A 14,460-nucleotide genomic window follows, 5' to 3' on the forward strand; every position below is an offset into this window, starting at 1 on the left:
TTTTTTTTTTTTTTTTTTTTTTTTTGCTTTCTTTGCACACGAGGTAAAATTGAAGAGACATTGCCTATCGTAGAAATAATTAATTCGATATCGAGGTATCGCCGAGCATCTTGGTGCGTTGTCTCATTACGCACTTGGTCGCGTAATACGATCTCACCGCGGGCGTTTTCCGCTTTCGCGGGCTAATTGATCCTCCCGAATGTTATAACATAATTCAATGTTCTCGATGGAGTCGTCGATCGCGATCGTTAAAGGTCGACTTCTCTTTCTCCCCTCTCTTATACTCCTTCTTCTCCTCCTCCTTTCTCTCTTTCTCTCTCGAGCACCGCCTTTACCTCCTCGTCTCGCCATGGTGTCGGCTGCCATTCATCGTGAAAACCGTACGTACATTCGCGCTCTGGTCACCGACAAGGTCCCGCAAGGTCGCGCAACCATCCTGCATCCATAGGCCACGTGCAACGGTGCGTGTGCGCGATGCAGGTGAACGATATCGAGCACGATTCGAACGAAATAAGACCATATTGCAAATTTCGTTAATTCTATAATTCATTTTCACAGTTATTTTCTCATCTTTGAATTGAATTGATTTTTAATTTGTGTCGTTGAGTAACTAAATCCTTGTTAGATCGAATTTTTCTTTCTTTTATTCGCGTGAGAGCGCTTCATTTCACGGATTAGAACTTGCCGTTTTATCTTTGCACATGCGACCGTCTACATATATATGGCGTGATTTGCGCGCGAAAGCGGGTCCTGGTATCGATCCGAATGCGTAGAAAATGCTATTGATTCCCTCGGCCGACCCGACGACCTCTTTCCTCCATGGCGACGATTCGAGAGGAGAGACCTGTATAAAAATATTTAAAATATATCCTATATAGTTATTATATTGCATACAATATTAATTAAATATTAGTAAAAAGAAAGATTAAAAGCGAAAACTGTAAATAAAATCTTAATAATGAAAATGAATAACAATATTTTATTTTGATGGAGCGTCTTTCGATGACTTGTTTTTCTTCGTAGACGTGAAATATCATATACGTGATGACTTATTGTAATTGGAAGGGGTGAAACAAGAGAATTGCATAAAAGGTATACACAAACCGCGAATGAATCGTCTATTCGCTCTCTGTCATTCTTCAGGGTCGTACACCCACGTCTATTCTCCATCGTATCCTCATCCTTTCTTAGAATCGTCTTTGTAATTTTTGATGCTCAAGACACCTGCTTTGATGCCCTTCGTATATTTAACAAACAAAAAAAAATTATATTAAATTTGTGATATATAAACATATATGTGTGGAAAATGCTCATGTTTAATTACAAGATAAAGTTCTGATCGAGTCACAATTAAAATGGAAGAAAATTAGAAATTTAAGAGAGAGAGAGAGAGGATACACTGCTTCACGGTACTAATCATCATTATATCTCTGTTGCAGGTCACGAGTAAGACGGACACGATAATTCTTGGCCGATGAAGAGCAGAGCAGCACGAGGACGAGTAGTAGAAGGAGCAGCAGCACGAGCAAGAGCGAGTGGCTTCGTCATCGTAGAAGGTGGTGGCGCCGTGGAGAAGCAAAAGAAGAAACGAGGACGAAGTGGCGGCAGCAGTGGCAACGACGACAATACGGCGACAAACAGCCAGGTCCCCCCATGTTAGCGGACATCAACGGCAACCTGGCGGATCTGAGAAGCGAAGCGATGGCGTCGCAGAGGTTCTGTTTGCGCTGGAACAATCACCAGAGCAATCTGCTTTCCGTCTTTGACCAGTTGTTGCACGACGAGTCATTCGTCGATGTCACGCTGGCCGTTGAGGGCCAATTACTCAGGGCGCATAAGATGGTGCTGTCGGCATGTAGCCCCTATTTTCAGGTAAACTCCATTTCTTTCTATGATTATTCTTTTTTAAGATTAACATTGAAACAAATAAATGATAGCGAGACATTACCATCAATTATTTATAATTTTATGATAAAATTACCATCAATATCTTCAATAAATCATAATTGCATTTTATTCATATTAATATCGGTAATTTTTTTTAGAAAGACAGATTGCAATGCAAAACTATCACTTGCCTTTACAATCTTTTTTATTTTTATTTTATTTTTTTATTTTTTTTTTTTATTTTTTTGGGAAAAAGGATTAACATGTTTAACTGATATGATAAATATTCTTATTTGTAGGCCTTGTTTGTTGGCCATCCCGATAAGCACCCGATAGTCATTCTCAAGGATGTTCCATATGTGGACATGCGCAGCCTTTTGGACTTTATGTACCGCGGCGAGGTAAGCGTCGACCAAGACCGACTGACCGCCTTTCTACGAGTTGCCGAGTCCCTAAGGATAAAAGGCCTGACCGAAGTGAACGAGGACAAATGCGATCTACCAAGTATCACATCTTCGCTATTGGGTGGCGGTCAGAACACGGTGGCACCCCCGCCGCCCAATCTCCATCGGATCAACCAAATCGGTCAACATCATCACCATGTCGCGCAGAAAAGGTTCCATCATATGTCCAGCCATCCGTTACTTGGCTCTGCGCTTACGGCGCCCAAGAGAAAACGCGGTAGACCTAGGAAGTTGAGTGGCTCATCGGACACGCCGATTGGTGAAATCGGTGGCCAAGACTTACAATCATGTTCGGGCGCCGATTTGGTACAAGGTTCACCTGAAATGATGGAAATGAAGATGGGGCTGGACTTTCAGAGCGAGGTTAGCGGCAACAGTAACATCAGGAGTGGCACCAACACCGCCAACAGCGTTGGTGCCAATTCCGCAGCGGGCGCTAATAATTCCGCCGCCGGTACAGCCTCCTCAGGATCGTCGTCGACGAGGAGAGACGAACCTACGGAGAATGGCACCGATACGCCAGAGCCGCCAGTCACGCGGGTTAAACGGGAACCAGAACCGACACCCAGCACCTCGGCGCAAGGTAAGAAGCGGAACGAAATACGTGATATGAGATCGAATAAAGAAAAAAAAAAAAACCCTAAATTGATTCGTCATTATTGATTCTAGCCTCGGATGAGACATTCGCGCGGCCGCACAGTAGACAAGGGAGTGAAAGTTTCAAGCAAGGTAAGATTTTCAGAGCGTACTTGACTTCGATATAGAAGCGTTGCATTGCTAATACTCCCTAATAAAACGGAACGCAAAACGGCAATTTAAACTCTTACGCAATTTTCGTGAACGAGCGTTTCACAGATGTTGTAGTATAATATCTTTCAAATAAAAACCACGTTTGGAAATTGTAATTAATTAAACGATCGGTTATGCAATTTTTGTGCGCAATCAATATAATTAATAGTATAGTCTTTATAACAAACATTATAGAGATTAACTTCTTTAGATTTGTGGTTGCATATTTTTCTGGTTTTACTTCTGTGATTATAATCGTTGATTTTGAGAATGCACTCGCGAAAATTACACAAGGTAAGTCGCAACGTGTAGCACAGAATGCAACATGCGCCTGAAGATTAAATCGTGTTTTAAAAAGACCACATAGTTTCGCGAAATAGTTTTGCAAAAAGTCGCAATAATAACGTAGAATGAAATCGCGTATTTAATCGCGATACCCTACCAAATATGTCTTAGCATGGTGTGAATTGTGATTCCCATAACGCGCGAGCGCGGAGAAGAATGTTACATTATCTTGACAATGTATATATTTCTTTTTTGAAATTAAATCTAACAGGTTGATTATATAATTAGTAGCTACTTTATTAATAATGGCAATTTTTTAAATATTAATAACTATAAAATTAAAAGAATTATAGAAATTGTAATGCTAAGTTTATACGATTGTGTCGTGTTAAACATTCTTCTGCGTGCGGACCCGAAAGACGGGGAAGAACTCGCTTTTGTGACGTCCGAATGCTTATTCGTCTCTTGTGAAGCCCCGAGGAGCAAGCAAGCAAGCGAACCTTGCGTGGCATTATGGTCGACGCTGTAGACTCTCTACGTGAGAACGACTCTTACGGCTCTCTCGCACGATTCGTCGAGGTCGATCGACGACGTCTGAGAATCTCAGAATTTTAAAAGCCTAACCCGCGAGGGTGATCGATAATTTTGATTATCCAAATTTCGAGACTCGCGTCGCAACGACGCTAGCTAGCGCGAATCCAACTTTTATCATGTACGTTGTCCACGTGGACGATGTTTTATCCTTTATGTGCTAATGAATTTGACTTTTCAGACTTCTCTCGAGCTGCCTTGCCGCGGCTCATTGCCGCTCTTCTGCAAGTGCGCTCTTTCCTTTTTTTTTTTTTTTTTATTTTTTTATATAGGAGTTGACCAGGACTCGTGATGATATAAATGTCGAATCGCGCGCGCGATTATTTTCTAAAATCGTAATTCTGCGCTTTGAAATTTTTTCGCGAACCTGATCATTTTTGAAACGAAACGCACACAAGAAACAAACAGATAAAAAGAAAACAATTTCGACGCGAGAGAAAATTCTGCGTCCGAAGAAGCTTGCATCTTTGAGAAAAAAAGCAGTAAAGTAATTTTCTGACGAGAGAAAACAACAGTAAAATAACTTTTTTTTTAAGCTATAAACGAACAGCATGCCAAATAAATAGTAGTCGCACTTGGGATACGTATATTGATACGCGCGCGGGATGATATTTCAATTGCGAGGAGAAAAATCGAGACACAGGGGATACAATAGAAATAAATGAAGACACATACATATAGAAAGAGAGAGTCTGCGAGAGAAACAGTCGTCTCGTTAAAGAGAGCTCGTGTGTTCGAAATGTACCATGATACCCTGGAGGAAAGAAAAAAATGTAAAGAAAACTCCCTTCTGTACGCCCGAACGTCTCTTTGAAATTAATTAATCTTTGAAACCCATTGCACTTGTCGCCGGTTGTTGTTCTCGTCAAAGACGTACATAATAAAGAAAGATATATACATATATATACATATATATATATATATATATATATATATATATATATCTAAATACATATATACGTAATAACCCATACGTAATTCTCACGCTCGGCCAATGAGCAGCGCCTCGTTCCTACCCTCTTTTTTTTTCCTTCCCCTCTTCGGAGCACAAATCGGCCACCTTTACTTTGCCTCTCTATGATCAATCTGCGTCTTCTTTCTGCCGAACCGCACCTGTCGCTCTGTTCGATGTTTCAAATCTATCCCCAATCCTAATTTAACTCAACCGATTCTAATCTACGATTATATATCCGACACTCTTCTCCGCTAACATCCTTGTACCATGTTCACCATACTCTTTTTCCGCATAAATGAGAAACGCTTCGCTGCCATTGGCCAATAGTAACAGGAGGGGGTAGAGCCAGCTTTTAGCGGTGCTTACTTTTTTTTTGTTGTTGTCTGATTTTCACACCTTGAACGCTGGTTAACTTCTTTTACGCTCGTTCGTTGCGAGAAAGATAGAATAGCAAAATCTCATTCTTTATCGCGAAAAGACAGACAGCAAAGAAGGAGAGAAGAGCGTAAATGACGATGATGATGATGATGAAGTATACTTAAATAACAGACGACATATTGTCGGCAGGTTTATCGTTTCCGTCTTCTCTTGCGTTCTTCTCATTGCTTTATTAGACGATAATGACGACATGGAAAAAAAAGATGACTAGCAAAAGGAAAAATAAAAATAGAAACGGGATAGATTAAAAATACGTAAAAATAAAGAGTGACAAATCAAAAAAGAAAAAATCAGAAGAGAGAGAGAGAGAGAAATAGTGTGACGTACGTTTCTTTTTTTTTTCCTTTCTATAAAAACTACTACATATACGTGCGCGCGCGCGAAAGAGAGTGCTTCGAAGAGAGAAATGTCGTCGGAGATGATCTCGTTTCGGTAGTGACCGTGATCGCTTTGTTCACTTTTGGTGCAGGTGAGTTGAGATTATCTGAGTCACCATCATTCGATCTCTGAAAGATTTAAGCTTTTGCGCGGGGAAGCGAGGGAACTAGGGAGGCCAGCCGCTAAAAAGAAAGATTTCTAAAAGAATTGAAGTCAAAATCGTAAATAAATAGATCGAACGAAAAGACGGAACTGTTTTTGAAAAAGTGCCGGAGTGTAAGAGAAAGCCGGATATAAAAGGATGTGACGTCGGAGGCCGAAAGCGGATAACGACGTATATGTATATATATATATATATATATATATATATATATATATATATATATACATATATGTGCAATAGAAGTAATTACATATATTTGAGAAACAACTTATATAAAGTAATTTAATAAAATATACAAGGAAGAGAAAATATTGCTTTTTTCTCGAGCGTCCTCGATCTCGATGGATCGTTTTCTCGTAGAGATGGATACTGGCAGACTGACTGGACGCACTGGACAAAGGGGTTGGTAAAGTGTGCACATGTATCGTTAGATGTCTATTAATCAGTTCACATATATGTGATGATCACCTGGTTATATACGGGTTGTCCAAAGAGGTATAGTCCTTTCTATTAATCTCATAGATTCCATAAGTAAAAAATGCTTCTTCAACAAATTTTATATTCTATATAAATTAAGAGTTTTAACTTTTGTAAAGCTTTTCTAAACTCGAGTTTATATAATTTGCTTAATCGCGATCGCCTTTGTTCGAACGTCTAAACATTGATAGTTTTTCGTTGTGATCGATCAAAATTGATCAAAATTGATCAAGCTTTTCATTAGGCAGCATCTCTCGCTTGATCGACTTTGATCGCTCGACTCGTTTCAAAAATCATCCATATCTCGATATTCGAACAATCGGATTTTCTTTTATTATTATTATTATTATTATTATTATTATTGATTGATTGATTGATTGATTGATTGATTGATTGAACGGAAGCATAATCTCACAAGACACCCATATATGATTTTCTAGAGGCTTGTACGTATGTATGTTTGCAGGATGTAGGCGTGTGTGAAATGTGTAAATAAGAAGTGCGGGTGTATATGTGTATGGTGAATATGCAGGAGAAGAAGATAAGAAGAAGACGCTTGTGTGAAAGATAAGATGGAGCGCCAGAACTTTGGGAGAAAGAGAGAAAAACTGATGTTGTGCTGAGAATTCAATTTTGCTTTGGCGAGAGAGAGAGAGAGAGAGAGAGAGAAAATGTGTGAAAGTGGAAGAATCTAAAGGGGAATAGACGAGCGGGGGTGGGGACGACATGGAGAAGGCGTGTCATAGCGCAGTAAAGTTATTCTTTTACGCGGGACAGAAGTTGACTGAGACGGCCGAGATTCAAGTACGGTGACTCTTTTTTGCTGGCTCTACCCTTCCCCTTGCTTCCCCCCACAAATATAGAAATACGTTGTGTCAATACAGTATATACATACACAGAGATACATAATCACAATGTGCGATAAAACTTCGTTTATCAGAATATCGCGGAAGAGTTTGCGTAGCGGAAACTTGTGCAACAATACTCTTATCTATTTGTAAGATGACTTGGGTGAAGAGTGTATAATCTTCATTTTTTAAAATAAAAAGTTAAAGGTTTGACTAGTGACAGACGAAGATTTTTGGTACCAAGGATTTAAAATGCTAATTAAAAGACGAATAACATACCAAATATATCTGGAATATTATTCATCAGTACCATTTTTTTTTGAAAGCTTATATTTAACAAGAATTTGGTTTTCTGATAAACGAATTCCTATTGCACATCCAAATGCTTGCACGATATATATTACAGGCGCGGGTACATAGAGCGATTTAAAGGATCGAGATTTCTTCGTTTCAGAATTAGAAGAAACGTCGAGCGGTGGTGATAGCGGCGAGCCGCCGACTCATATCCGCATCAATTTTGAGCGATGCTTTCGCAAGGAGTTCAGCACGTCGACGCTGCAAGGTAAGGCCGCGTCGACCGCCGCGGCGATGTCAATGGCTGACGATCAACAGCAGCAGCAGCAACACTCGGACACCGAAATGGAGACAAAGACGAAGGACAACATAAGCAGTGCCATATTCAGTGTGATGGCCGGCGAGGCGGAAATCAGTCAGAGCGACTTTGAAGGCTCGTTCAAGGTTGAAAACGAGCGTACGGAGGGCTCGGTGCGAGACTTTTGCGTGAAGGAGGGCGACGTTTATCGCTGCACCGTATGTCATCGCACATACACACACATCAGCAACTTCTGTCGGCACTATGTCACCTCGCACAAGCCTAACGTCAAGTACTACGCCTGTCCGGTCTGCTGTAAAGAATTCACCAGAAAAGACAATATGGTCGCCCACGTGAAAATTATACATAGTCTTAAGCCGCATATGAGTCTCAGTAGTAGCAACGGTGGCAACAGCAGTAGCAGCATGGGTCAGCCGCGGTAGACCACTGCTGTCGGATGGACGTCCTCTCGTTCTACCTCCTCCTTCGGCTTGTGTTTTCTTTCGCGCGACGGTCCACGAGAAATTGGTATTTTGCGATATTGCAATAGATTTTCAAGATTATATGATACATCAAGGTTCTTTATGTTATCAAAAGGAGAGCTTTCATTTACCCAGTGATTAATAATAGCGAAGATCTTAATATGAAGATTCTAAAGAGTCTATAGAGTGTTATAGATTATAATACCCCAAGAGAAACTATAAAAACTGGCTACATTCGTGGGAGACACTAAGGAAGATTTGCGGGCCGCTGATGTGCTTGCCAAAAAGAGAAGTTAAAGGAAAGTAAAACGCGGGAGGAGGAGGTAGAAGAGCTCAAGGAAAATGCGAGGAAAGCACCAGACAAAGCGCCTCGAACAAAATCAATGCGTTCTCGCGAATGGAAAGAGAGGAAGGCAGTGGATAGATATGTGTAAGCGATAGACAAATATAGGTAGGCAAATGATCGATCTTGTGAGATGGCTACAATAGAATGGTTAGAGGGAAAATGCGGAGATGGGTATGCAAAATTTTAGCTACGAACATCATCGTCGCAGCACATGTTTCTTTTCGATTTTTGCGCGGGTGTTTTTACGAGAGAGTTTTTCCGATGCACGAAATAACTTTTTGAGCGTTGATCATCTCGAGTTTATGGTGAAACATATTTTATAAAATATATGTTACACCGTTTTTTAATGTTGTATTATATGACATGCATATCACATGAAAGAGATGAGCTGAATATTCTGGTATCAAATATATGCCTTGGCAGAATCAATCTTGGATATCATGTATTTATAGATATCAAACATATATACGCTTTTCTATTTCCAAATTGCAGAATCTTTTTGGAAACAGATTTGATGTTATCGCTCAAACAGTTGAAAGAGCTTTTCTATTGGATCGCACTGACGCTGCGTAACGTCTGCGAATACATGACGCGGGTCTGACCAAGTCTAGTACAGCAAATTCGAGCAATTACCAAAGTAATTTTTATAAATACTTAAATTAACGAGATGTATTGGCAAATTATTGGTTGATGTCTTTTTAACGGTATTCTTGGTACCATTTTATAGACAACTTTCATTGCTCGCGTACAATGCATACCTACCCTAAATTTCATTTCTGCTGCTGATCCTGATTCTGGTTCCAGTGTTAGTTCTAGTTGTCTATCAATCTCCGTGCCTTCGAAGACCCACAATGCGCACGATTCAGCATGTCGCGTCACGCAACGTTTATCTTTTTTCGAAGAATTGCAATCGTAGCTCTAGCAGCGTCGGAAACTCCAAAAGAATGAAACGAAACTGTGCGTGTGTAACAAACAACGGGCATTAAAGTTACGAAACGAATGAGTTTTATTATCGCGCTCGCTTTGAGTAGAAAGAGCGAGGCGACTGTAAAAATGGGGGGGACAGAAGAGGCTTTGTACTATCGTAAATTAAATGAAAAATTTATATAAATCTAACCGATGCGCTCGTTACAATGCGTGATATAACGCGTGAGTTCAATCGTAAAAGCAGTTGCAAGTAAAAAGGAGGGAGAGACGCCGTGTAAATCCAAATCAACGCAGAGACAGAAAGAGAAAGATAGAAAAAATATATTTATTATCGCCTGACTATATATATTACGTTGCAGAGAAAGATAGAGGGAGACAGAGAGAGAAAGAATCAAACATGCCAGCTGTGATGCAGTTCGGCGATACATTTCTATGAAAAGTGCGCGCGCGCGTTTCATCGAAAAAGTTCAGTTTACAAGTTCGCAAACTTTATTCGTATTTTTCACAAACAAGGATCTTTCCGCGTTCTTGGCAAAATATAGTTTTAAACACTTTGTTGATACATCTCGAAGTACTTAATGTACCTCGAAGTTATCTCCCAAAGAAAAAAGTTGGGACGATTACACTATCATCACATATAGCAATAAATAAACTTGTGTATGGAAAGTGAGAATTTTGGGAACAATACACCAATTATATGTAATAGATTGTTAAATATTTGTTGTGCAACTATATTGAGAGAGAAACTCTTTCAACTGAATTCGTAAAAGACTTGAAAGATAAAACGGAAAACTAAATAGGATGAAACATGCGCGCGAACATGCAGTGTAAATAATAAGGGAACTATGTAGACTGAGCAAATGCAATATATATATATGTATCGATGACCGTTCGCCATGTTGTTGTTGAGTCGTTTGAGTCGCAAAGAGAGAGAATGTTGCGGAAACATTATTTGGGGGAGCGGTGATGTGTGAAAAAAGTGGGGGAGAAAAATGGAAGGTAGGACAAGCGCTGCAATCTCGTGAAAGATTGCAGAGGGGGACGGTTTTAACGACACCAAATACAAGATAGTACTGACATTGGATAGACTGAAGGCACCTTAGTAATAACTTAACAACGCCGTCGCCATGTCGGACCGCCCGGCTTGTTTGGCTGACTCCACTTCTGGACGAACATTCGCGGAAAGAATTTGATGAATCGCGTAATGACTTGAGAAAGATACATCGCTCATATCATGATTTTTTAGGTAGCTTGAAAAATCAATGTAACAATGTATCGTAATTGGAGAAAACGGAACAGATTTCGAAACAGTCTTTTTTTATATCGAAGATACGATATAAAAAATAGAAAAAAACATAACGATTGGCGGAGATTTATCCAAATTACAATTTCAATTTGATTTTGTAACTTTATAGTTTCTCGAAATTTTTTTTTATTATATTACAATTTTTTATAATGCTTTTATAATAAATTTATTTTAATGTAAAATCATAGAACTTATGTTAATATCTATAAAAAAATTGTTAAATTTTTTATTTATTTATATAGCATATATATATATATATATAAGTATTGTTTATCGTTCTTCAATTTTCAATCAAAGATACCAGATTTGTTTACTGAAAGTTTTATAGCTTTTATTTTTATAGCTTTTATGAATTTTTTGCCGAGTACTAATAGTAGCTTCAAGTTAATCATTTCTGCTATGTTTTTCTATTAACTTTATCCTTAGTTTATTTTTTATCTAAAATTCGCCAAGTTATCAAGTCATAGCCTGCCCGAATCTTGAATAGTCCACAATGAATAATATAGTTTTTATATTATACATTTTAGATTTCTATAATTATAAATATTTAACGATAAGTAAAAAAAAAGTTATAGTTTTATTTAACTATTATTTTACTCTATGCGATTTTATCATTTTGACAATTTCAGATGAGAATTTTCAAAGACGCGGTAATATATGTGGTAATTAGAGAATAATATTGCTAATTTTACTGATATGTGCAAAAATGTGAAGATTTTCATTCGTGCCGCGAGTGACTTCATCAGCCGAAACAGGCCGCGCAGGTGATATGGTGATGGCGGGTAGAGGCTTAGTCGCGAGAGAGAGCACTAAAAATACAACATCATAGCTTACTATATTTTGCACTTTACACTCCGTCGAATACCCTCCCTCCTCCGTGGAGAAAAGGGCGAGACGATTTATATACAAATTTTTCACTAGTTGGGCATAGACATTAGACGACTAGAGGCTACATAATAACTATAACTATTATTATTATTATTATTATTACTGCTACTATTAATCAGTTATTACAAGTAATAGAGATCTTCGTTGTTACTTTAACGCGCGGCGTGGGGTCCCATCCCGCGCGATCGACCAGTGTTGTTCGTTCGTTATTCAAGAGGTTTCTCTAGCGTTGCAAGGATAACAAAAGTTACAGTCGTAAGGGCCGGATCGTTGTCGCGTGAGCGAAAATGGGCTCCTTGATCTCCCCGGAATAAGTGCTTTCGCTTTGTTTTTTGTTTTTTTTTTGTTTCTCCATTAAAAGAACGTATCATGATGGCAAAGATCTAACTAGGAGCATTTTTCACAATTACGTAAAATCGTTTCAGATAGAATTCGATCAAAATTCAAGCGGTTCTACTTTTGAGGATTAGAATACTGGTTTCAAATTGAGAGAACACTCACACGCGCGCGCGCACGATGTTAAGGTTTTTTTTCGTGCTATCTATCTCGAAAAGCAATTGCTCAAAATTATCGAGAGCACTCATTCTGCATTTAATTCATGGAGCTCAATAAGATTGCGCCACGATTCGAACATATGTTTTAGGCAAATAGAGAGTTCTATATAATACTAAATAGTTAGGCGCAGAGGCAGCAAAGATAGCGCAATAGACGTAAGAGGGTGATAGGGAAATGGATTTTTGCTAGTGGGGAGGAAAAATGGTGACGGGATTGTGTTTCGTCAACATTAAGCGGGATTGGGTAGTGAACCGTGCCGTGGATGTTGTTCGCGCACTCAGGTCAATTAACCGCAATATATTCGAAACTGCGATGGACCAAAGAACTTCTTACCGACCCTTATAGATTATTTATCCCAAGAGAGGACAAAGATGTGTCCTGTGGAGAAATCTTCCGCGAGTCTCGAAAGCCTAGGATATGCGGTGCCAAGGAAAAAACATAGCGATCTCTTTCAATTCAATTTCCATTACTCGTATCAAATTTTATAAAAATTATTGTCGATTAGAATAGTACTTAGCGGCCAAGATATTCATTAATTAATTCTTGGTAAAGGATTAAGGCACCAAGTATTTCTGGGATAGGAGAATCTCGCGTGTGCCGTCAGGTCAATTATTATCCACAATATTCAAAACTTTGATGGACCAAAGAACGTCTAAGGATGGTGGTAGGATTCCCTAAGGACCCTAGAGAAAAATCGTGCGAAAGAGTGGGTGAAAGCGGGCGGTCACGGCCCGGTTCTACAATGGGTTGTCTAAAACCCATTGTCCAATGTGTGTATGCGATGACACGACGAAAGAATTTATGGGGATGGATTTTCACAAAAAAAAAGAAGGAGAAAAAACAAGAAAAGTGCAAAGAGGCAGCGGCTAGACAGCTTTATATCGATTTTTAGAGAGAGAGAAAGGCAAGCAAATATAAATATAATAATTAAATACACACTCACATTTGATAATCACTGAGAGGCTAAGACTAACTCAATTAATTAAAGAAAGGAAAGGCGAAAAGGATTGTCGTTTCGAAAGAAGAGATCACTGAGAGAGAAAATGCTTGCAGGTCATTTTGATGGATAATTTTTCGAAAAGATACGCCTGGGATGTTGCAATTTTTTCTCGAATTTAAACGAGTCGATTTTAATAGTCGAATTTATCATCGTCGTTGCTGTTGTTTCGCGCGAGACCTGCAGAGTTTTCGTCGGTATGTGGTTTTTAAAAGTTGCAATTTTATCAGTCTGTATAATAATAGCTTTGGTTTACCCTAGTCGATGTCTGCGTGAGAAGCGTGAAAAAGGGTGTGAGAATTGGAGATTTATTACTTCTTCGACAAGATTTAGTACTCTGCGTTGATACCACTGCTTCTTCCGTGTTATTTAGAAATTTTGCATACACCAAAGGATTATGTGCATGTGCGTATGAATATATATATATATATATATATATATATATATATATACACACACATACATACATATACACATGCGCTTATATATAGTATAGTTTATATGTAAATTAAAATATTATTTACCATCTCTGAAATTTAGCGTGGCACTTTTCTAATCTACAGAATGTTTCTAACACATATTCAAAAAAATTTTAGGAACACTCTGTATATAAAATTTATATATACAAAATTGAAATCAGTTTTTAATTTCTAGAATAAGTTTTAATAGTTCTCGTAGGATTCTGTGAAGTCTTTTAGTGTCATCACATAACTTTTAATTATTCTATTTTTTATCACCGTAAATTTCACGACACAACAAATATCCTGATGATTGTTAACATTATCACATCCTTTTGTGGCAATCAAGGCAGTTACAGAGAGCACTTTGCGACACACGATGATAGCACGTGAGCAGATCGGCCAGCCTCGAATTCGATCTGGATACCTTGCCGGCATCTAAAGGCTCGTGATCAGGGTAAATTGCTGTTAAAGTGCGATATTTGCAGCGACTGATCTTGAGACCCGTTGTTTAAATTTATGATGTTTAAAGGGAAGAGAGAAATTCGCTCACGTTCGTTGCCTTCTCGATGTTGTTGAACTTTTAGAGTTAAGGTTGTTAAAAAGCGAGTACTCTGCGTTGATACCACTGCTT

At 38.7% G+C, this 14,460-nt stretch overlaps 1 protein-coding gene across 10 annotated transcripts in view; it reads left to right on the top strand.

The window, feature by feature from the left end:
• Positions 1-14,460, top strand: part of LOC138937077 (protein tramtrack, alpha isoform-like) — a 51,397-nt gene that overhangs the window by 22,330 nt on the left and 14,607 nt on the right. For 9 of the 10 annotated variants that reach the window (XM_070302976.1, XM_070302973.1, XM_070302980.1 and 6 more), the window contains 3 exons: positions 1,440-1,872; positions 2,187-2,934; positions 3,021-3,080. In XM_070302976.1, the coding sequence (XP_070159077.1) occupies positions 1,654-1,872; positions 2,187-2,934; positions 3,021-3,080 (1,027 nt within the window). In that variant the 5' untranslated portion in view covers positions 1,440-1,653. Of the gene's footprint in view, positions 1-1,439; positions 1,873-2,186; positions 2,935-3,020; positions 3,081-7,729; positions 10,498-14,460 lie in introns of those variants that run through there. The other variant, XM_070302981.1, reaches the window with a different exon arrangement.

Source organism: Polyergus mexicanus, unplaced genomic scaffold (assembly GCF_030449975.1).
Source record: "Polyergus mexicanus isolate NDT 795.1 unplaced genomic scaffold, iyPolMexi1.0 SCAF_10, whole genome shotgun sequence".
NCBI lineage: Eukaryota > Metazoa > Arthropoda > Insecta > Hymenoptera > Formicidae > Polyergus > Polyergus mexicanus.